At 43.6% G+C, this 24093-nt stretch overlaps 4 protein-coding genes across 4 annotated transcripts; all 4 read left to right on the top strand.

The window, feature by feature from the left end:
* Positions 1-380: 380 nt before the first annotated feature.
* LOC105905837 (solute carrier family 25 member 53-like) lies at positions 381-2528 on the top strand. Its single transcript, XM_012833887.3, has 2 exons — positions 381-590; positions 1039-2528. The coding sequence occupies exon 2, from the start codon at positions 1121-1123 to the stop codon at positions 2012-2014; it is 894 nt and encodes a 297-aa protein (XP_012689341.2). The 5' UTR covers positions 381-590; positions 1039-1120; the 3' UTR covers positions 2015-2528.
* Positions 2529-14118: 11590 nt separating this feature from the next.
* Positions 14119-15003, top strand: LOC105905836 (solute carrier family 25 member 53-like). The gene has a single exon (XM_012833886.2). It carries the CDS (start codon positions 14119-14121, stop codon positions 15001-15003), a length of 885 nt encoding a protein of 294 aa, XP_012689340.2.
* A 2093-nt stretch (positions 15004-17096) lies between these two features.
* LOC105905834 (solute carrier family 25 member 53-like) lies at positions 17097-17981 on the top strand. The gene has a single exon (XM_012833884.2). It carries the CDS (start codon positions 17097-17099, stop codon positions 17979-17981), a length of 885 nt encoding a protein of 294 aa, XP_012689338.2.
* A 2712-nt stretch (positions 17982-20693) lies between these two features.
* smim19 (small integral membrane protein 19) lies at positions 20694-21906 on the top strand. Its single transcript, XM_012833914.3, has 3 exons — positions 20694-20948; positions 21122-21246; positions 21381-21906. Exons 1-3 carry the CDS (start codon positions 20818-20820, stop codon positions 21440-21442), a joined length of 318 nt encoding a protein of 105 aa, XP_012689368.1. The 5' UTR covers positions 20694-20817; the 3' UTR covers positions 21443-21906.
* The last annotated feature ends 2187 nt before the right edge of the window (positions 21907-24093 follow it).

Here is a 24093-nt window from a genome sequence, read left to right as displayed (position 1 = left end):
GGAACAGAGTAGAGACAACCATTTGACGTGAAGAAATAGCGTACACATAATTACATAATGCACAAATTACGCATTAAAGGTGATGTTAAATCACAGTTATTTAACCTAGACGTGTATAAGTATTTGCTTAACTAATACAATTTGTCCGAATCATATTAAACATTTGGCATCATAGAATTCCTTCGTAAGTCGCTTACCCTATTCTTTATTGATGGTCTATATGTATGTATTAAAATCATATTTGATAGTTGCTGAGGAAGTGCATGGCACTCCGTCCACCTATAAATGTCCTGATTGATGGGTGACGAATCACGCCGTCAGAAAGAAACATTGTATAAATCCACCAATGGTAATTCTAGAAGAGGCGGGATTATCCCCATGCGCAGTGAGTAACGGAAAGCTTACAATTGGTCTTTGTTGGATGTGTCGCTCGCCACAATCAGTGTTGGCTATTTTCATGAAGTGATTTTAGAGGACCACAATCAATATGTCCGATATGTTTGGAATTAGAGTTGGAAATTAGTGACTATAATTAATTGACAGTCCAAGCCTGCATGGTGCACCCTTCCATTCAAAGACCCGGCAAGCAGGTAGCTCTTTGCTCTTTGATTAGCCTTTAACGTTGTTAGACCACACCTCGAGTCTGCAGAAAATAAAACATCTTCATCACCTTTATATTTTTAAATGTTATTGGCATAGAAGAGCATCTCATCGTCACGGTCAGTGTGTAAACTGCGGTGTGCAACATTAAACTACAAGTGAATGCTACCGTTATTTGCATGCTTAATAGAATGTTGTTTAAAAGTCAGTGCCACGGGAAGGAAACGGTTCTAGGCAACAGCATTGGCATTAACACTCTCTAAAAACATGTTATTTATCTGCAGATGTTCTCGTTGCATTCTCTGTAGCCTACTTTAGTTAGCAACAGGGGACAGCTGAACTGAAAAATAATCACATAAGCCACGTCAGAGACTCTATTTTGACCTAACTCAAATTTGTTGGCATTAAACCGGTCTTTTGTTTGTTGTTTTGTTCCAGGGTGGTTTATATTCTGAATTGATTGTGCATACCCATCCCCTCCCTATCAGGAGTGCATCGTCATCTGTCATAAAAGTCTGAGATGGGGCAGGATCCTACTGTGAATGCTGGGGATGATGCGACCGAGACGAATCCCGCGGCGCGTTTCCGTAGTTACCTGCACGGCGGTACATCCAGCCTTGTGTCCACGCTGACAACCATTGCTACATTCCCGCTATACAAGACGGTGTTTCGCCAACAGCTGCACAGCACGCTTGTACGGGAGGCCGTGGCGCAACTTTATGGGGAGGGGTTCAGGAAGCTCTACCGCGGCGTGGCTCCCCCACTATTAGTACGGACACTCCAAGGCACATTGTTATTCGGTGTTCAGGACACCCTGCAGCGTCGTTCCTCCCACCTGGTCGCGGGGCGCCTCCCTAGGCCACTACTCCATGCAGCAGCAGGTGTTGGAACCGGCGTGGTGGAGGCTCTGGTGTTCACACCCTTTGAACGCGTGCAGAATGTGCTCCAGAACGGCAGAAACGACCACCGCCTTCCAACTCAGTGGAGCGTCCTGGTTCGTTTGAGCGCTGAGCCTCTTGCCCGCGGGTTCTACCGAGCCCTGCTGCCCATCATTGCCCGCAACGCGCTGGGTAGCGGCATTTACTTTGGTTTGAAAAACCCAGTCAGAGATGCCCTGGACCAGCAAGGTCTCTCCCCTACAGCCTCCTCGTTTACCTCGGGCGCAGTCAACTCCTTGGTGATCAGCCTGCCACTGTACCCACTCTCAGTGTTGGTGGCCAACATGCAGGCAGGCGTGGGAGAGGAGGAGACCAGGGGCGGGGTGAGGGCATGTGCCCGCAGGCTTTGGGCGGCTCGTGAGCGAAGCGTGGCACTGCTGTACCGCGGCGGCTCGCTGGTCATCCTGCGCTCCTGTGTCACCTGGGGCATCACCACGGCCATCTACGACCGGCTGGAGAGAGGCTCTTCCACCTGAGGCGAAAGCACACCTGTGGATGAGATTGGGGTGGTGCAGCCCAAAGCAAACCTCCCATACAGCAGCCCTTACCGGAAACACCTCAGGCTAGGCCAGGGTTGCAGCTCCACCTGTGACAACTGCTATCTGAGCTCTTTTGTTTTTCACTTTTCCTCTTTCTCTTCTCCTGTGCATCAGTGAGACACAGAGGGGGATGATAGTTATATGGTGCTTAAACAGAGCTCTGCTCTTCTTTTCCAACACGGACCTCTCATCTTTGAAAAAGTGACCTGTGTTAATATATAATATCTCTGTTGTTATACCTTGGTACTAACTGTATGAGTATGTTCATACATATTTGTCGTCACTGTTATACTGTTCAAATGAACGTGCTGTACTGTAACTTACCACCTGAAGTTACAGAATTGGAGTAGTGTGGGAAGTGAAAATAAGACATTTCTTATTTGATTTACTAATTTATACATCTCCTTTCTGAAGTGCACCTTAAGCTTATTTATACATCTCCTTTCTGAAGTGCACCTAAAGCTTATTTAAACAACTCCTTTCTGAAGTGCACCTTAAGCTTATTCATACATCTCCTTTCTGAAATGCACCTAGAGCAATGTGTAATTACAAACAAGAGAACAATCAGGGAATGATTGCAAAAGTAGAATCTATAGCATTAGCTGAGGAGCACTATAGGCTTCTCTTATTTTTAACATTGCACGCATGTTGGACCAAAGACTGGCCAAGAAGTGTCCTTCTCTCTCAAAACCAGTAGGAAAGTCTGAGAGATTATTGAACATGACTGCAGCTTTAATCATTCCAGTGTTGATGGTTCTATTACAATTAGCAACGTTGTGGAATTACAAGTTATGTGGTTCTGCTGTCCTTACTTTGGGACCCTGCATGGTCTACCACACGTCCTGCATGACAATGAAGAATGCTGTTTGGTGTGGAAATATTTTCATTCACTCAGAAATGCCTGCGGTCGAATAGTCTTTTTTGCTTAGGAAGGTTCCTAACTGAGTGAAATGACCCGGAAGTATCTACGTGGCAGCTATGATGAGAGCTGGTTGAATTCTCTAAATGCTGAGGGACAGGTGCTTCAATGCTTTCTTTCTTATGTTCTTTCTCAAGCTTATTTTCTTATCTACGTAAGGTACACTGGACTATCCTTTACAGAAGGAAAGGAAATAATGCCGTCCCTCAATTCCATTCGGCAGCAACGACAAAAGATCAACATGTACGTAGCCAAGTGTAAATGCATGGGCAGTTGTCTTTTCCTTATGAATTCTCCTTCAAATCTATCCTTGACCTTGAGGTCATGGTAAAGTGGCAAGGAAAGGACTTCTTTTTTTTCTTTTTACTATTCGACCACAGCCCTGATGTAGGCCTATCAGGAATCTCTGGACATGCTCAGGACTCATTCAACATGACCTCCACTGCCGTATTTTCATCCCGGAAGTGCTTTATCTAACAAACTGTGTTACTTGGTGAGTGTAGTTCAGGAAGCCTGTCTCTAAATGGATGGAGGAGTTTGACAAGGACCTCACTGCCATCACTGTATCAATATCCACAAACTTGACGACATAATATTATCATGTATGTATAGAGGTAGTGTCTATCAGAAAGGATGTTAACGGATTATATACAAATATTCCTTCTCAGGGGTTTATGTTTCAGTCTGTGTTTACTATATAACTTTAAAAAATTAACTTTTCTATATGTCTATACTACATGCTATATGTTAATACAAAATGTAAAACAACATTAAACATTCATTGTAAACACACAGTATAACACTGTTGGTTTGAGTCCATTGTTTTGCCTTTGAGGACACCCTCACCATGAATATGAAATAACTCCCCTGTAAATGATCGCATCGCATTTATTTGAAAATGAGTCTGGATGTTGAGTCTTGCGTTCACAAGTTTTTGACCAGATAGTCATTGGAACGACATGCACCTTAAAATCAATTTTGTAGGCCTCTTATGAAGCATTATATCTGATTTGTAGCAGTCACAACACCTCTTATGAAGCATTATATCTGACGTGTGGCAGTCACAACACCTCTTATGAAGCATTATATCTGATGTGTGGCAGTCACAACACCTCTTATGAAGCATTATATCTGGTTTACGGCAGTCACAACACCATTTCCTGAATCAGAAGCCAACTGCAGAAGTGTCTGCATTTAGTCTCACTGAAGGAAGAGTTTGGCTCAGAAGGGCCAGAAGTCAATATGTGTAGTCTCAGGCTACAGTACATCTCCCATGACAACAGTAGTAGCACCTCAGCATGTATCTAGATAGAAAAGCGTGGGGATGTGAATTGATTGATGATGAATTGATTGATCACTGGCAGAGGAACTAAACCACTTCTTTGCCCGTTTCAAGGTTAACAGGCCTAACACAAATACAGACTCCACCAACCCCCAGCACCCACACTCTCACCCTACAAGAACACAAGGTGAGATGTGTGCTCAAATCAGTACACACAATTGACAGGGAAATATGAAACTCTGACTTTATTGAAGTATGTATGTGTGTTAATTATATGTCTTCATTTGCTGAAACATGACTTTTCTGTGTCTGTATATCTTTGCTTCTGTGTGTGTGCTTAAAAGTGTACCTTCTGTGTCTGTGTGTAAGCAAGGACTGATAAGAAGAACTAATAGTCCCTTTTTTCTGCCTTGCTGATGCATTACGTTGCAAAAAGCATAGTAAGATGACATCGGACGTAAGAGACCCACCACGTGGTTATCCCTGCTGACAAAGTGTTTTGGCGTCAGAGAAGGCTAACTTCTTTCTATATAAGTGTGCTGTGTTTAATTTGGCTTCTCTCTCGTCTGCTGCAGTCTGCAGTCTCTATCTCTCTCTCTCTCTCTCTCTCTCCGAGAGTGGGTACGTGCCTCTCTCTAGCCTGCCAGGTCGTGGGTGAGCCGGACAAGCCGGACAAACTTGAGTGAATTTTCACCTAACAACAAGGAAAGCCGCTGGCCCTGACGGCGTATCTTGCAAAGTACTCAAAGCCTGTGCCAACCAACTTTTCGGGGTCTTCACAAAGATCTTTTTGACTCTAGCCACCATCCCACCCTGCCTAAAATCTACAACCATCATCCCACGTTCCTAAGAAACTAGCCACCAACAGCCTGAATGACTACACACCGGTTGCCCTTACACCAGTAATCATGAAGTGCTTTGAAAACTGGTCTCACAGCACATCAAATCCACCCTTCCCCACATCAGTTTGCATACAGAGCCGCCATCGCCATAGCCCTTCACACCGCACTGAGCCACCTGGAACTCCATGTAAGAATGTTCTTCATAGACTACAGCTCAGCATTCAATGCAATCATCCCAGACATACTAGTCAGCAAGCTAGCTGCACTAGGCCTCTCCCCCTCCATCTGCACCTGGATAAAATACTTCCCGACGAACCGCCCACAAACTGAAACTCTGCCCCCACCATCACGCTCAGCACTGGCTCTCCACAAGGCTGTGTGCTGAGCCCACTACTGTACTCCTTGTACACTCATGACTGTACTCCTACCCATCCCACCAACACCATCATCAAATTTGCTGATGACACTACTGTGATCAGACTCATTTGATGATGGCGACCCATACAGTAGGACAATTGTATCAATTTGTTTTTAACTGATTAACTCATACAGCAATACCCTTTTGTTCAGTAGATGGCAGCACACCACAGAAATCTTTCCATAAGTTGCGGGTGGAAAACTATGGAAGAAAGTTGCATCCAGGAGCCTTAATAAGCAAAAATGATGTGGCTACACAATACATTATCCCACTTATTCATTATCCTCATTACTCAAATGGTGTATGATGTAAAATAGCTTAACAGTAACAACATAAAGAAGTGGGCAACATATAGGTCCAAACCAACAATATTTATAGACTGATCTTGATAGTATTGGCTTACAAAAGCAAAATAAGTTGACAAAGAAAGACAGACAGAGAGGGAGAGAAAGAGTAAGACCGGCAGAGAGACCGACAAAGAGACTACATTACTTGTACTGAAACTTTGCCCGTCTCTCTTTCAGTGCGACAAAGCGGTCAATGACTCTCTCGTTGAAATCGGGCATTTTAAGGACAAGTTCCTTCTCCATGGAAAGCATGGCCAGTGCATTCATACGTTCCTGGCCCATTGAAATTCGAAGGAATGCCTTAACTCTCTTCAAGGTTGAGAAACATCTCTCAGCTTCAACCGTTGTCATGGGAGTAGTTATGAGGATGTTCAACAGAGTCACAGTCTCAGAGAATGTCTCCTGGAGGTTGTAGCTCATGAGAACCTGGTACAGTGCCAGTGCACCACAGCAGCCCTCGAATTCAGGATTCTCGTAGATGAGAGAAAGTTCTGTCTTGAGCTTTGCCTTGTTCAACATGGGGTATGCCTTCACAGTGGTATTCAGAGCCTCCTCAGGAAATGACTGACAATACTTTTCAAACATATCTTCCTGTAGTAAGGTAGCACTCACAAGGTGGTCAGTGAAAGAGAACCTTTCATTGGAGTGATCCAGGATGGTGTTGCAGACGATCTCTTTAGACACCCTCTGCTTATCGTCTTCTCTCAAAGCGGCCCTTGGTCTCGTGGCTCCTGCTGCTTCTTGCGGCTGCTGTTCAGGGGAGTCCCTGAGGGCAAGTAAACCAATAGTGTGTTTGTTAGGCTAAATATACAGTAATGTAGTCTACTGTAGGAAAGTATTCTGTACATTACAGAAATGTACAGGTTTTTATAGTGTAGAACTAACATATTAAACAATGAAAACGTGTGTGTGTGTGTGTGTGTGTGGGGGGGGGGGGGGGGGGGTATCTGGAGGTCCAGGTAGGAGGTGGATGTTTACATTACATTTAGTCATTTAGCAGACGCTTTTGTCCAAAGCGACGTACAAGGGAGAGAATAGTCGAGCTACGAGCAATAGAACCTGGTGTAACAATAAATACTACTTTACATAAGAAATATAACAAAATTAAATTAAAAAAAGAAAAAGAAGTGCAGAATATAACTGCTGTAATTGCAAGTTACGCACTAGTCGAAGTGCCAGTTAGGACGGGAAGTGCCCTCTGAAGAGTTGGGTTAGGCAAAAGTCTAGCTTGACCAAGGACTATAGCCAGGTAGGGCCATATAGATGCTAATGTTTGGCTTCAACAATTTTGTCGTGGCTGTAGACAAAAGCCAACAATCAGAGTCGAATAGCTCTGGCTCCAAGACACACAAAAGCCTGGAACCATGTCTGATGGCTCTCAGCATAGACAAAAGGCCAGAAACCATGTCTGATGGCTCTCAGCATACACAAAAGGCCAGTAACTATGTCTGATGGCTCTCAAAATAGACAAAAGGCCAGGAACCAGACCTGATGGGTCTGGTTTGGTGTTAGAGTTGGGGTTTGTCTGATATGTAAAGTTATGGCCTGATATATGAAATTCACCTAAATCTAACAGATAAACATAAACTCTTTTGTGTTAACTTAGCCATTCTGTCTCACATAGCCAGGATGTTCAGCAAAGCAAACTAGACTACACCTCTGGCTGTATATGATGAGCAGAATGTACTTCAACACAAATGTAGTGTCCTTTCATGCATACATTTCACCATGACAAAGGTCTGCACAGAGAATTATTAAATAATATTGTTTAATCTTACCTTATGGCCTGCACACTGCTTGTGAAGCTCTGAAGGGCATGTTTGATGAAGACTGCATCAACGTCCTTCTTCTGGAGCTTCTGGTACAGAATGTCGACGTGGGGCATGATTTTATGAAAAAGACACAGGAAAAAATGGAAGTCCTCGTCCCGTAGCATCCTCACGTAGCCAGATGCCTCTCTCACTGTGGCCTCGTCAAATGAACCTGATGTCCGGATGGTTTCAAAACATTCAAGGAGGTCGTCTCGGCTCTCATACACAGTGTTGACAATTCTGCTGTTAAAGTCCCACGTTGTGGATGAAGGTCTGGGCAGCCTTCGCGCAACAATCTGGTCAAGAATGTTGGTTCTTTTCGGTGACCGGGAAAAGAAAGTTGAAATCCCGCTCAGTTCGGAAAAAAAAATCTGTACCTTCTTGACGTGAGAAGTAGCTTGTTGCATGATCGAATTGAGCTGATGTGCATAGCAATGCACGTAATGGGCATTCTTGAACTGCTCACGCACCTTTTGCTGCACACCAGCCTTCTGTCCCCTCATAACACTGGCTCCATCATAGGTTTGCGCGATGAGTTTCTCTTTGTCGTCGGAAAAAAGACTGTCCAGTCTCTCCAAAAGCACATCAGTGATTGAGGTCGATGTTGAATTTTTGACGCGAAGAAACTCAAAAAAACGTTCATGCACTGCATGGTTGCTGTCGATGTACCTAAGCACCAGTACCAGCTGTGTCTGAGTGGAAACGTCCGTGGTCTCGTCAGCTTGAATGGCTACATAGTTCGCCAACTCCACCTCCTCCACAATGCGTTCCCTCACGACTGCTAGCATACACTCCAGTAGCTCGTTTTGAACAATCTTTGATTTGCCCTTGAAAACTGTAGCATTTTTAAGATGCTCATCGAATACTTCCTCCAACTGTGCCACAAAGTCGACAAATCCAAGAAAAATACCAGAGTTGGTGGAGCCTTCCGTTTCACCCTTGCCTCGCAGGGCTAACTCAGAAACGCCACAAAATTTGACACACTGGATGAGCCTGTTTAGGATGTGCCGGTTCTTGCTCACCTCATCGTTGTGGCAGCGCAATGCTAGCCTGTATCCCTCATCCAGTTGAGTGGTAATGTTCACCCTCCCATAAGCAGAGAACTTCAGACAGCTGTCCATGTGTAGCTTCGACTGCTCATGTTTCTTCACCTTTTCGGACAGATGGTGCATGTCCGTAACTCCAGTAGTCCATGCATTGCTGTCTGCCGTGCCGCCTTCTGGATGGAAAAGTAGGCAGGGATAGCAGAAGACCGCGTTAGCCACTTCACAGCCTGCTAGCCACGATTTTCTTTCATACCAATTCTTGGCAAATCCTCGGATGTAGGGTTTCCCCCTCTTTGCAGAAACCTGTTGAATTGATACATTTGGTCTAGGAGGTCCTAGTCGTTTTGTTGCCAATTTATCTTCATTAGTACGCCGACTAAAAGGAGTTCCTTTCAAAGAGAGAATTGAGTTGATGCACTGAAGACTAGCCATCACGACAGAATATGACTCGATCGAAGCCGTATGACGTCGTTATGCGCACATGATGTTCAACATGGCTGAAATCGCCCCAAAAGGGGCGGGGCCATTTGGAGCACGTCTTGAGCCTGATTGGACAATGACATTCAGCGGCAGATCAGACGATCTAGGGCCTGTTCGAATAGGCTTAAAATGCTCCCTTCCTTCCTTCCTATTAACCCTCCTATTATGTTCAAATTTTACCCACATCTATTATGCTTGGGGTCAATTTGACCCCAGCAATTTAAACCTCCAAAAAAGTATTATAATAATTTTTTTTTACCCAAGTTTATGTGTCAGGTACTTTAGGTTTGTTTGTTGACTACCTAAATAGCCCTTAAAAATAAAACAATATCCCCACCCACTCCCTTTATACATCCAGTTACGCGACTATAGAGAAATATGCAGATCCCCATAAAATCCCACTGATTGACCTAAAATTGGAAAGAGATATCCTTCTGGTGTTTTTATGGCTTCATATTATTTCTAAGTACATATTGTTGTTATCTATAACATTGGGAATATAAAACTATTTCTTTTATCAAGAAAAGTAACAATGTGATGAAAAAAGTTGATATTTCTTATATATTTTATACAATTAAAACAGCCTGGGGTCAAATTGACCCCAAACAACACCTATGCGTAAAGTATGTGTACAGGACATTGAAAACATATCATCATGTTAATTTTGTGTTTACCCAGTTGTCCCCATTAAATTAGGAAAAGTCATTAAATATGAAGCAAAACAAATTATGTCAAACATTTATTTAGAGACGTTAAACATTGAATGGGGTCAAATTGACCCCAAACATAATAGGAGGGTTAAGAGAGCAAGGACTGTTAGACCGGTTAAACCGGATTTTGGACATAAAACAGCAGTTCTTAAATGTGATCAGGTTGTCCCAACTTAAAAGTCTGTACTTATGGAGGACTGAACAGTGATGGTGTGATTTAGGTTTTTTTGTCAAGTATTTTGAGAGCCTGTTTGTAAAGAGACATGACTGGTTTAAGGGTAGTTGAGTTGGCAGTAGACCAGGTGGGTAAGCAGTAGTTAATGTGAGATAAAAGAATGTGTGGAGAAGGTCCACACCTTCAAGTTCCTGGGAGCACACATATCAGATGACAATTTCATGGTCTGTCAACACCTCAGCAATAGTCAAGAAGGCACAGCAGCGGTTACAGAGAGTGCTCAGGAAAAACAATCTGGAGTATTTTTTTCTATTATATTTATATTGATCTGCAGTCGTGTTGGATGGTATTAAGTTGCTCCCCTGTCTAGGAGGACCAAAGGTGGCGCACACACCCCGATCTGTATGAACGGGGCGGAGGTGGAGCGTGTCGCCAGCTTTAAGTTCCTCGGTGTCCACATCTCTGAGGACCTCTCTTGGACCCTCAACACCTCAACCCCGGTCAAGAAGGCTCACCAGCGTCTCTTCTTCCTGAGGAGATTGAAGAAGGCCCATCTGTCTCCTCAACTTCTACCGCTGCACCATCGAGAGCATCCTCACCAACTGCATCTCAGTCTGGTATGGCAGCTGCTCTGTTGCGGACCGCAAAACACTCCAGAGGGTAGTGAAAACTGCCCAATGCATCACTGGTTCGTCACTCCCCTTCATTGAGGCTGTCCAGCGCAAAATATGTCTGCGGAAGGCGCGCAGCATCGTGAAGGACAGCTCCCACCCCAGCCACAGACTGTTTGCCCTCCTCCCCTCGGGGAGGCTCTACAGGGCACGCCGTTCCTAGACCAGCAGGCTCAGGAACAGCTTCTTACCTGTGGCTGTCACCCTGCTAAACTCTGCACCACAGTGATAGCCCCCCTGGCTACCCCCTCACACACCTCCCTCCAGCCACTGAACATTTGCACTAACTTGTTTTTTAACTACTGTACATTTCACACCTATAGTGTATTCATATCTATATCTATTTATTTAAAATTGTTGTCCATATTCATTGTATTTATATCGTATCATGCCTCTTACCTCATTCATAACTTCTACTGCTACCTTTACCTGCACTTTACATATACCTATATCACATCTGCACTAATCACCACTATTGCTCCTAATGTTGTTACTGCTCATACCCATATATCTTATATCATACTGTATATATCCTATTTATTTATTTTTATATTACCACTGTACATATGCACATACTCTGCACTCTTCTGCTTTTTGCACTTCAGGTTAGATGTTAACTGCATTTCGTTGTCTCAGTACCTGTACTCTGTGCAATGACAATAAAATGTAATCTAATCTAGTGACGACATTGAAGCCGCAAAGAGAAATATATATTTAAAGACACAGTCAACATTTAATTTGAATCCGTCAATGCAGACACACAAGAGATGATTTTTTTTCATAGACTTCATCACTTAGGTATATTTCGTATTAAATAAATGACATGTGTTTTTGGTATAAAATAAGTACATCACTCTTATGGGGCGCCATTTACATTTACATTTATATTTAACATTTAAATTTAGATGAAACATTTCATCATCATCATTGTTTATTCAGGGAGAATTGACTGAGCACAGGGGTCTTTTGCAGCAATGCCCTGATTGAGGCTACATAATACATACAACAATAAATAAACAAACCATAACAAAACAAAACGGACAAAATAAATAAACAAAACACATTAAACAACTTAGAAATTAAGTATATAAAAACAATTACATTAAAGTAAAAATAATTAAATCAGAGAATCATTTAAAACAACAGCATTGAGGCACATCCTTAGCATCTAAAAGGCTCTTAAATTGGTTGACAGACAAATACTTGGTAAGTTTCAACTCCACTTGAACAGTGTTCCATTTATGGGAAGCAAAGAACTTAAAAGCTATTTTACCTATATTATTTATATTATTCAACAACTTTGTGTTACTGCCAAACATTATCCTTTGAAAAGTTATTGCATGAATTTACATGAATATATTTTCCCATATGATAATGCTAAATGTACCAAAACGATTTTAGAACGTGTGCCATTTTACAAACGGCGCCCCATACACTCTATGCCTGTTGTAGCTGTGTGTATACAATAACATAGTTAACAACATTTGCTTGTAAGAGTTACGGTAAAGTTCTCATTTACTCTGTCACTTCACAAAAGTTGGCTAACTCCACTCGGTTGCTGCTGTCTCTGAATAAGTTAAGGATGAAGTAAAAAGCAGATAAAAACCATGCTGCCGGCTGCCTCCGAGAGTGAACCGATGGACAATTTTACCGAGCTGTCAGCGCAGGCGAAAAAAGTTATCCGACTGAGATAGCTGGTGCCTGGTCGAAACCCATATGATCGTAACACACTGTTATTAAGGTTTCGGGCCAACTCAGCGTGCCATATTTTAAACACATCTTCTGGGGCTTTCGGTTGAGTGGTGGAATATGGAACTGGGCCGAAACTGTAAACCGGCAGAAATTCTGAACTGCTTGCAGTTGGAATGTTTCAGCTGAAACCTCTATCTAGCTCAGATCTGGCCCACAGTCAGAAACCGTCTGTGAGTTACAGACGGATCTAAAGGCTTTCGTACCTAAAGGCTATCTGATGTGAAGAGCACCGACTGGATATGAGTTTAGAACTGAGCAGGTAGAACTGACTGGATATGGATGGGGAGAGTTTGCAGGTAGTTGCTTTGAATTCGATAATGTTCTGTAATACAAAATATATCTTCTACAGACCACGACGACGCAGACAACCACTTGTATCAACAAACGTAAGCTTTTCCCCCCTATTATCTTGTCACATACTATCTCTATATCCTGCACTGTTAACCCAATGTATAGTGCACCCTAGTGCTCTTACGTTCCACTTGATATGTCAGTTGTGTGTGTGGGTGTGCGTAAAAGAGAGAGTAAATGCTGAGTGAAAGTGAAAGCTTTCACAAGAAAGTGTGTGTGAGTGTGTGTGTGTGTGTGTGTGTATGTGTGCGCGCGCGAGTGTGCGTGCTTGGATAGGCCAACATAGAGCGGATGCGATGCTCTGTAGCGGACGCTGACGGACTGATCAGAAATTCTATTGTGGACTGTGCTTCATTTTGCTGTGGCCCACGGACTGTTGAACATGGAATTTGGATAAATCTGTGTTATGGTGTACCTTTTTGTTTTGGACAGCAAAGTTTGTAATACTTATATTTGTATTTTCATTGGAAATGTTGTGTGGATGATTCTCTTGTGTTGCTCCCACTAAACCATGAACCTGTACACCTAAAGTAAACTAGAGATCCAGCTCTTTAAAGTGGGTGGCGTAGTCGGTTCTGCACTGCCGCTACCCTACACATGCATCATGTAGTTGAAACTTCTAGGGGGTAGTATCGAAATATCTGGTCCATCCTCTCGTTATTTCTCTCCTCTCCATATCAAAGACGAATTTTCGACCTAGCCGGCTCACTAATTTAGCACTTAACGTCTTTTCAATTACTATACGTTTTCTACTCACGGATGCCTTTCACCAAACCTCTGACACCATGTATACTGTTCTGTTGTGAGCCTTATGTTCTACACGCCACGACGACACAGACAACAATTTCCATCAACAAACTTCCGCTTTATTTCCCCATTCTCTTGTCACATAGGCTACATCTCTATATCCTGCACTGTTAACCTAATGTATAACGCACCCCAGTGCTCCGACGTTCAATTACAGACCTGATGTGTCAGTTGTGTGTGTGGGTGTGCGTAAAAGAGAGAATAAATGCTAAGTGAAAGCGAAAGATTTTTGAAAAATAATCGGTGAAGTGGCAACATCCAATCTTGGCGCATCAGACTATAACTTTGACGTAACTCAATTTTGTTGGCATTAAGACGGTCTGATTTTTGTTTGTTGTTTTGTTCCAGGGTGGTTTATATTCTGAATTGATTGTGCATACCCATCCCCTCCCTTTCAGGAGTGCATCGTCATCTGTCATAAAAGTCTGAGATGGGGCAGGATCTTACTGTGAACACTGGAGATGCAGCGACCGAGACGAATCCTGCGGCGCGTTTCGGTAGTTATCTGCACGGTGGTACATCAGGCCTTCTGACAACCTTTGCTACATTCCCGCTATACAAGACGGTGTTCCGCCAACAGCTGCACAGCACGCTTGTACGAGAGGCCGTGAAGCAACTTTATGGGGAGGGGTTGAGGAAGCTTTACCGCGGCGTGGCTCCCCCACTATTAAAACAGACACTCCAAGGCGCATTGTTAGTCGGTGTTCAGGACACCCTGCAGCGTCGTTCCTCCCACCTGATCGCGGGGCGCCTCCCTAGGCCACTACTCCATGCAGCAGCAGGTGTTGGATCCGGCGTGGTGGAGGCTCTGGTGTTCACTCCCTTTGAACGCGTGCAGAATGTGCTCCAGAACGTCAAAAACGACCACCGCCTTCCAACTAGGTGGAGCGTCCTGGTATGTTTGGGCGCTGAGCCTCTTGCCCTCGGGTTCTACCGAGCCCTGCTGCCCATCATTGCCCGCAACGCGCTGGGTAGTGGCATTTACTTCGGTTTGAAAAACCCAGTCAGAGACCGACTGGACAAGCAAGGTCTCCCCCCCACAGCCTCCTCGTTCACCTCGGGCGCATTCAACTCCTTGGTGATCAGCCTGCCACTGTACCCGCTCTCAGTGTTGGTGGCCAACATGCAGGCAGGCGTGGGAGAGGAGGAGGCCAGGGGCGGGGTGAGGGCATGTGCCCGCAGGCTTTGGGCGGCTCGTGAGCAGAGCGTGGCACTGCTGTACCGCGGCGGCTCGCTGGTCATCCTGCGCTCCTGTGTCACCTGGGGCATCACCACGGCCATCTACGACCGGCTGGAGAGAGGCTCATCCACCTGAGGCGAAAGCACCCGTGGATGAGATTGGGGTGGTGCAGCCCAAAGCAAACCTCCCAGACAGCAGTTCTTACCGGAAACACCTCAGGCTAGGCCAGGGTTGCAATTTCACCTGTGACAACTGCTTTCTGGGCTCTTTTCTTTTTAGCTTTCGCTCTTTCTCTTCTCCTGTGCAGCAGTGAGACACAGAGGGGGATGATTAGATGGTGCTTCAACAGAGCTCTACTCTTCTTTTCCAACAGGGACCTTTCATCTTTGAGAAAGTGACCTGTATTAATATATAACATCTCTTGTTATACCTTGGAACTAACTTTATGAGTATGTTCATACATATTTATCGTCACTGTTACTGTTCAAATGTATGTGCTCTACTGTAACTTACCACCTGAAGGTGCAAAATTGGAGTAGTGTGGGAAATGAAAAGATGCAGGTATTTTTATTTTATTTACTTATTTATACATCTCCTTTCTGAAGTGCACCTAGAGCAATGTGTAATTACAAACAAGAGAAAAATCAGGGAAGAGTTGCAAAGTAAAATCTGTAGCATAAGTTGAGGAGCACTATAGGCTTTTCTTATTTAAACATTGCATGTGTCATAAGGGGAGGTTGGATTACGATGTGTGGTCCATGTTATGTGTCACGTTTTGTTTGTTGCTATAAGAGTGTTGTACTTTGCTTGTATGTTTGGTTTGCCGAGTCTTTAGTAAGACCACTCATTGTTGGAACTCTCTTCCGGGCATCGCGCCTCTTGACTGTACACCTAACCAGCGGCTTACTGCGCAGTAACAGGTGCTGGTAATTATCTCTATGATTGGCATCCTTTTAAAATGAACAGCGAACAGTGTGTGGGGTGTTGGACATCCCCCAGGATTAGTTAGATTGCCAAGTCCAAGACTGCTGCACGAGATCCTTGTCTAAGTTTGTTGGCTGTTTCCATACAAATTGAGCATACAAATTGAAAGCCGCACGGACTGTCATAAGTAGCCATTTTTGGATTGATTTACGATTCACAGTATTATTTTTTGTGTTGGTTTATTTTGATTTTTATTTGCTGTGAGCGTGCATTTGCTCCTTGTGGCGATACTGGCGTCGCTCTCTCTCTCTGTCTGTCTGTGTGTGTGTGTGTGAGAGAGAGTTTGCGCGCGTGTGAGTGTGCGTGCTTGAATAGGCAAACATAGCGCGGCTGCGATGCGCTGTAGCGGACGCTGACGGACTGATCACGAATTCTACTGTGGACTGTGCTTCATTCTGTTGTGGCCCACGGACTGTTGAACATGGAATTAGGATAAATCTCTGTGTTATGGTGTCCCTTTTTGTTTTGGAAAGCAAATTTTGAAATAAATATATAATATTTGTATTTTAAATCTGTTGTCTGGATGATTCTGTTGTGTTGCTCCCAACAAACCATGAACCTGTACCTAATGTAAACTAAAGTCCCAGCTCTTTAAACTGGGTGGCGTAGTTGGTTCTACATTGCCTCTACCCTGCTACATATGAATGTTGTAGTTGAAACTTCTAGGAGGTGGTAATCAAAATATCTGGTTATTCCTCTCCATATCGAAGACGAATCATCGACCTAGCCGGCTCACTTACTTAGCACTTACCATCTTTTCCATTAGTATACGTTTTCTACTCACAGATTACTTTCACCAAACTTCTGACACCATGTATAATGTTCTGTTGTGAGCCTTATGTTTTACAGACCACGACGACACAGACAACCATTTCCATCAACAAACTTCCGCTTTATTCCCCCATTCTCTTGTCACATACATCTCTATATCTGGCACTGTTAACCTAATGTAAAGCGCATCCGGTGTCAGTTGATGTGTCAGTTTTGTGTGTGGGTGTGCGTAAAAGAGAAAATAAATGCTAAGTGAAAGTGAAAGCTTATTGAAAAATAATCGGCGAAGTGGCAACATCCAATCTTGGCCGCGTCACAGACTATAGCTTTGACCTAACTCAATTTTGTTGGCATTAAGACGGTCTGATTTTTGTTTGTTGTTTTGTTCCAGGGTGGTTTATATTCTGAATTGATTGTGCATACCCATCCCTGCCCTTTCAGGAGTGCATCGTCATCTGTCATAAAAGTCTGAGATGGGGCAGGATCTTACTGTGAACACTGGAGATGCAGCGACCGAGACGAATCCCGTTGCGCGTTTCGGTAGTTACCTGCACGGTGGTACATCAGGCCTTTTGACAACATTTGCTATATTCCCGCTACATAAGGCAGTGTTCCGCCAACAGCTACACAGCACACTTGTTCGGGAGGCTGTGAAGCAACTTTATGGGGAGGGGTTGAGGAAGCTCTACCGCGGAGTGGCTCCGCGACTATTAGAACGGACACTCCAACGCACATTGTTTTTCGGTGTTCAGGACACCCTGCAGCGTCGTTCCTCCCACCTGGTCGCGGGGCGCCTCCCTAGGCCACTACTCCATGCAGCAGCAGGTGTTGGGACCGGCGTGGTGGAGGCTCTGGTGTTCACACCCTTTGAACGCGTGCAGAATGTGCTCCAGAACGGCAGAAACGACCACCGCCTTCCAACTCATTGGAGCGTCCTGGTTCGTTTGAGCGCTGAGCCTCGTGCCCGCGGGTTCTACCGAGCCCTGCTGCCCATCATTGCCCGCAACGCGCTAGGTAGCGGCATCTACTTTGGTTTGAAAAACCCAGTCAGAGACGCCCTGGACCAGCAAGGTCTCTCCCCCACAGCCTCCTCGTTCACCTCGGGCGCAGTCAACTCCTTGGTGATCAGCCTGCCACTGTACCCGCTCTCAGTGTTGGTGGCCAACATGCAGGCAGGCGTGGGAGAGGAGGAGACCAGGGGCGGGGTGAGGGAATGTGCCCGCAGGCTTTGGGCGGCTCGTGAGCGGAGTGTGGCACTGCTGTACCGCGGCGGCTCGCTGGTCATCCTGCGCTCCTGTGTCAGCTGGGGCATCACCACGGCCATCTACGACCGGCTGGAGAGAGGCACTTCCACCTGAGGCGAAAGCACACCTGTGGATGAGATTGGGGTGGTGCAGCCCAAAGCAAACCTCCCAGGCAGCAGCGGACTGCGCGGTAACAGGTGCTGGTAATTATCGCTATGATTGGCACCTTTTTAAAATGAATAGCGAATAGTCTGTTGGATGCTGGACATCCTTCAGGATTCCCTAGATTGCAATGTTGAATTGCAAGTCTGCTGCATCCTTGTCTAAGTTTGTGGCTGTTTCCATACAAATTGAGAGCCGCACGGACTGTCATAAGTAGCCATTTTTGGATTGATTTACTTTTTATTCACGGTATTATTTTGTGTGCTGGTTTATTTGGATCTTTCTTTGCTGTGAGCGTGCATTTGCTACTTGTGGCGATACTGGTGTCTCTCTCTCTCTGTGTCTGTCTGTCTTTGCGCGCGCGAGTGTGCGTGCTTGGATAGGGCAACATAGAGCGGCTGCGATGCGCTGTAGCGGACTCTGACGGACTGATCACGAATTCTATTGTGGACTGCTTCATTCTGCTGTGGCCCACGGACTGTTGAACATGGAATTTGGATAAATCTGTGTTATGGTGTACCTTTTTGTTTTGGACAGCAAAGTTTGTTATAAATATATTATATTTTTGTATTGGAAATCTATTGTCTGGATGATGCGATTGTGTTGCTCCCACCAAACCATGAACCTATACACCTAAAGTAAACTTGAGTCCCAGCTCTTTAAACTGGGTGGTGTAGTCGGATCTACACTGCCACAGTATACATCTCCCATGACAATAGTAATAGCATCTCAGCATGTATCTAGATAGAAAAGTTTGGGGATGTGAATTGATCTATAGTCGTGTTGAATGGTATTAAGTTGCCTCCTCTAAATAACATGTGTTTTTGGTAAAAAAATAAGTTCATCACTGTCTTCCATACAGCCAGGGGTAGGTTTTAACTCGCATACACTTTCAGTAGAGGCCTAAACCTGATTTCAAGCTTTTGCCAGCCAAAGCTGCAATACCTATAAACGTATTGAATCCCATGCTGGCAGACGAATCACAGACATACTTTATAATTTTGTTACACCAGCTTCTGAGGAGATGGACTTAATTAGTCGGAATGCTAAAACCCCTTTGGCAATTACCAGATTACCAGACTAGGTTTACAAGAGCAGAGGTTTTTTCTGCACTGGTGTGCTTAGTCTGTGGGTGATGATCCACGTAGTGTTTCCTCCCCATGAAGCCATCTACAGCTGTCTGGAGAGGAGCTCTTCCACCTGTGATGGGAGTACAACTCTGGAAGAGGTGAAAGCTGAGACTCATCTCCCAGATATCCCCTTACCTGGGCCTCCCGCTCATCTCTCTATCGTGGTTCGAACCAGTTTGCAATATTCTGTGAAGAGAGGGGTACACACATTTTGGTCAATTATTGAGTTATGTTCATAGCTTTCTTAAACAGTAACTGTTTTTTTTTGTAACTGATACAATACAACACAGTATATCTAGCATGCAGCTGCTTTCAATTAAACAGTTAAGATAATTTAAATAAAAAAAAAGTTAAATAATTTATTCTAAAAGCAATTTTATGTAAATGTGTCATACCATAACATTTTATTAGCAGTGTGAAATGTATGAACAATTTACATTATTTAAAAAAATCATTCATTTATGCAATCATTGTGCATTATATATACAATTATATTAAGATGGTCTTGTAATCTGTTTCAACTTCTTGTGCAGAATGCTCACTTTCTTCAGTCCGCCTCCTCTTTCGCTCAGCTTCTCGTACTGTTTGTCGAGCTAGCGTTCCTCTAAAAGCCAGAGTTCCAGCTATGTGAAATACAAATCCTCCTTCTCCTCCAGATACTCACAGTTTGAACAAATTATCTATACGTCTCCCACGTTTATCTGTGTCTGTATCTCTATCAACCCAAAATATAATTGGGAACTTATTACAATTTTTGACCTTATGAAAGATTGTATGAATGGTTGAGTTTGATTGGTTTGTTACCAGTGTGCTTACGGTATATCAGAGGAGTCTTTATGAAGATCCATTATCATTTTAATTGTCACCTACATTTTAGATTCCTCATGTCCAGGTAACAACCTTTTTCTCTGTGCCAGAATCCAGATTACCTTTAAAAAGCCGAATAATGAAAACATTATTGAGGTGAGGAGTACCAAGGCCAGATTGCCAATGACGACCTCAATCACTTTTCACTTCCCACGATGATGCAGTTTATTGATAACCTGTTTGACAGGTAGTCCAGATAATCCACAACAAATGCTTAGCACTAGCCTCCTAGACTTTTTTTTCGACTCGCCTGAGAAGCAATATCCTTGGCAGGCCTAAAGGGATAATGATTAGGCAACAAACAAGCGAATGATTATAATTTCACGATGTGAGTACTCTGTCTTTAAAACAAGAAAGCCAGAGGTGTATGACTAAAGGAAGAAGACAAAAAACAGAATAAATGGTTCAGAGATGCTATGTGTCTTTTGATTTTTTGTACTTTTACTTACTATGTTGTATTATTTAAAAGTTCTTTATCAATGTTGTGTTCCATAATATACTTATATAATATACTTATTATTAATTTAATTTTGAACACATTAGCTTATTGACAAGACAGAAACTCGAGCCCAGCCGTATCTTTATTCCCAATTAAGTTTACTTTTCAAAATAAAATAAAATATATTTAGTAAGGTTTAACTACAGCAAGACTTTTACTATGAAACGTTCAAAGCCGGAAGTGCTGGCGGAAAAGTAACCATCTTCACGGAAACATTGTATCCCAAACTGTGTGGTTTTGGATTGGATGTGTTTTTAGAAGGTCTACGAGTACCTTGTTTTTGTTGTGTGTAATGGGTGGATATGGGGTCATGGCTAGCGAGGAGTCATTGGATTATTCCGTGCACGAAGCATGGAATGAAGCGACTAATGTTTATCTTCTTGTTATTTTGGTCAGCTTCGGTCTCTTGATGTACGCGAGAAAGTAAGCCATTTTTTCTATTCTATTTCATTCTCTTTTTTATGTTTGCTTTTACCGGTCCAGCAGATACACTTAAATGACTTAGCAGTATGTCATTTCATGCTTGCATCGTTTGCATGCTGTTTACATTTGGGCTCAGTTTGGTAACCTGCTACAACTATTCTTCTGCATCATAGAAACAAGAGGAAGATCATGCGCATTTTTGCACTGCCCCCCACCGCCGGGACCACTCCAGAGCCGAATTTCTACGACAGTTTGCAGAAAGTGAGGTTGCGACAACAGCTTGAGATGTACTCCTATTGTAAGTTTAACTGCCTATTTAGTCAAATAAATGATAATGCGTAGGTGCCATACATGCTAAGTAGCCCACACCAACCCATGACACAACTAAGGATTGTTTCCTGAATTAATGTTGACATTTGTATCTCCTTACAGCACGAAAATATGACCAAGCTCAGCAGGGTCAAACAGATAGTGTACAACTCTCCATGGAGTGAAAAGTGGCCGTTGGCTACACATCCCACATATGAAATCAAGTCACACAAGCGCAGAAAATGGACCAAGCATTTCACTACCGGGTGAAGGGACTCAGAAGATACACACCATTGACTAGGATAGTCATGGTAGTACACCCATTTGAGACAATTGCACAACTGGGTAATAGCCCTACTGGAAGGAGTTCAATTGATTATTATAATCCTTAGTAGTGTGCATGCATCTGTTGCAGCTGATGTAGACAGTCATGTTTGATTTTACATTAATATAGATAATAGCCTGGTGATGCGGAAGTCAATTGTGAATTTGCCTCCCTCTAGTGGCCGTGAATATAATTGCTTCACTAAACTGAATTCATGCTTTTTCTTCTCCTGACTTTCGACAGTGAGGGAGGGCTGGACTCGCCCTAGTTAGAGGTAATGCAAGTGCAGTTATGTGACTTTTTAAATTAAAAATATATGTATGATCTCTTTTGTTTGGGTAATACTGCTGGAAGGAGTGACCCCCCCCCCCCTGTGTGAATATAAAGGGTCTCTAGTGAGCTGTGTATTATTGATTTTGGCTCCAAGGGGATTCACTATAAATATATACTAGGGCCTCTCTGGCCTCCTTTATAAGTTACATTTCGATGTCAGACCAGAAATGCTACACAGGCAAATGGACTGCAAGTCATGAATCTTGCCTTTGTGAGTGAGACCAGAATTGTGTCAACCTCCGAGATCAAGATGCATGGGAGGATTTTCTCAGTGGGACATGATATCAGTCTAAGTCACTCAAGGTGTGTGTAGCCCTGTGGGTGTGGATGTGGTGCTTTGCCCTTGTCTGTTCCGAGCTCACACTCATTGATGATTCGGTTCCTGTCCCAGAGGATATTGATCTGACCTCATTGTGTCAGTTTCCTAAAATGATTCAGAATGCAGACTGACATCCATAAGCAGGAACCGGTGACTATGAGCCACTGCCACCACAACAAAATTAGACTTTTAGTTTTTCCCACGACAGCTTGCTCTGTGAAGGGTAGCCAGCGATGAGATAAATCACTGATGTCCTTGACACAGGTTCAGACGGAGTGTTTGTGTGTGTATGGATGTGACTTTTCTTTTTCAAATGTCTTTCGATGACTGACATGCAGTTGATAATAAGTGCCCAGATAGTTTCTGTCATAATTTTACATTAAATTAAACTTTTTGCTAAACTTCTTGAAAGGTATTGAGTTCATGGTGTGTTCGGGGGAGCTGAAATTAATGTGGAAGCATTTGTTATCTTTGATTGGTGTTCATTTTAATCAACATCAAGAAATGCAATGAAATAATATGTTTACAGATTTACACATCACTTCACTGCAAGAGTAGGAAAAAGGTTTATCAAATACTCGCTGTCACTGACCTGCGATGAAATAAAGATGTTGATTAAATTTATTCTGGGGAAAGGAAATTGAATCTGTATTATGAAATTGCCTGCCGAAATAATACTACTACTAATAATAATATGAATAAAGGAACAGCCGGACCACCAAAATAATAATAGAAAAGCAATTATGTGTTGAGGGTTATATGTGCCAGTGTAAAAGAAAAAAAACACCCCCTCCCTTTCTCTCTCCACCCTCCTGATGAGAAAAGGCAAAAACAAGAAAAAAACAAAGCCTCAATAATTTATTTTGTTTCCTCAATGTCACAATTCTCAGGAGTAGAAAGTTTCCTGTGGTGTGTTGGCAGAGTTACGTGTGGAAGGTGGTCTGCAGGGTTTAGTTTTGTGTGTGTGTGTGTGTGTGTGTGTGTGTGTGCGTATGTGTGTGTTTTTACATCGGCCGAGCCGCACTGGAAGAATGATTAAAGAAGGTGACATTCTGCATGGAGGGGCCAGCACAAATACTATTCCTCTAATCTATCATGGAAATAAATAATGCATTAGTCAACCCCAAAAAGCTGCCGTGCCCGGGTGCAACAGAGAGTGCCAGTCAAATTGGAGTGGACGTCCTTTGAAGGTGGTATTGTGGAGAAATGATTGCTTTCCTCTGCTGTAAAGTGGCCCTCTGATTAAATGCATCATGGGTCGGCGCTGAGCCTGTTTCTGCCTCCAAAAACAATGTGTGTCAGAGAGGGAGGATGAATCAGACGAGGGGAAGTTTGTGCTCGTTCCGCCGCTCTTGTGTGAGACCCTACTGTGTTTTCACAGGGACACGAGCGGCACGTAGCCGAGCTGCTGTTTGGAAGGCTGAGCGAATGCGAGTGGCGTTTCTCCTGGCAGTGTGACTCGGTAGCATTGCTGTGCCATATGTATGGGTGAGGTACCCCCACCCCCCAGAGCCCCCCTTCAAAGTAACATCTTACTTCATAATAGGTACAATGTTGAATGATGAATGGTTAGGCATGAGTTTATTATCAGGAAATTCACAGAATACATTTGCAGTAGCCATTACAGGCTGGTAATCAGTCTCCTGACTACACATTTGCAGTGCACATGAACAGTATCCAACTATGGTCTCTCGTCAGGTCAAATGGAAAATGCTAAATTGCAATGAACATTAACCCGGTGTTATACATGATTCCTGTGCGGTCTTTGATCATACAGTTAACCACAACTCCCTTTTCCAATTCCAAGGGCTGTTCGCGAAATTAATTAGAGGTGCAGTTTGTTTTCCTGACAGGGTCAC

Source organism: Clupea harengus, chromosome 20 (assembly GCF_900700415.2).
Source record: "Clupea harengus chromosome 20, Ch_v2.0.2, whole genome shotgun sequence".
Classification (NCBI taxonomy): domain Eukaryota; kingdom Metazoa; phylum Chordata; class Actinopteri; order Clupeiformes; family Clupeidae; genus Clupea; species Clupea harengus.
This window is presented reverse-complemented; position numbering and strand designations above follow the sequence as displayed.

What these genes read in the sequence shown, in the direction of transcription:
- LOC105905837 (XM_012833887.3), top strand. Translation starts at nt 1,121, where the DNA reads ATGGGGCAGGATCCTACTGTGAATGCTGGGGATGATGCGACCGAGACG.
- LOC105905836 (XM_012833886.2), top strand. Translation starts at nt 14,119, where the DNA reads ATGGGGCAGGATCTTACTGTGAACACTGGAGATGCAGCGACCGAGACG.
- LOC105905834 (XM_012833884.2), top strand. Translation starts at nt 17,097, where the DNA reads ATGGGGCAGGATCTTACTGTGAACACTGGAGATGCAGCGACCGAGACG.
- smim19 (XM_012833914.3), top strand. Translation starts at nt 20,818, where the DNA reads ATGGGTGGATATGGGGTCATGGCTAGCGAGGAGTCATTGGATTATTCC. An exon ending in CTCTTGATGTACGCGAGAAA is followed by an intron (nt 20,949 to 21,121) that starts GTAAGCCATTTT and finishes TCTGCATCATAG; the next exon opens with AAACAAGAGGAAGATCATGC. An exon ending in GCTTGAGATGTACTCCTATT is followed by an intron (nt 21,247 to 21,380) that starts GTAAGTTTAACT and finishes ATCTCCTTACAG; the next exon opens with CACGAAAATATGACCAAGCT.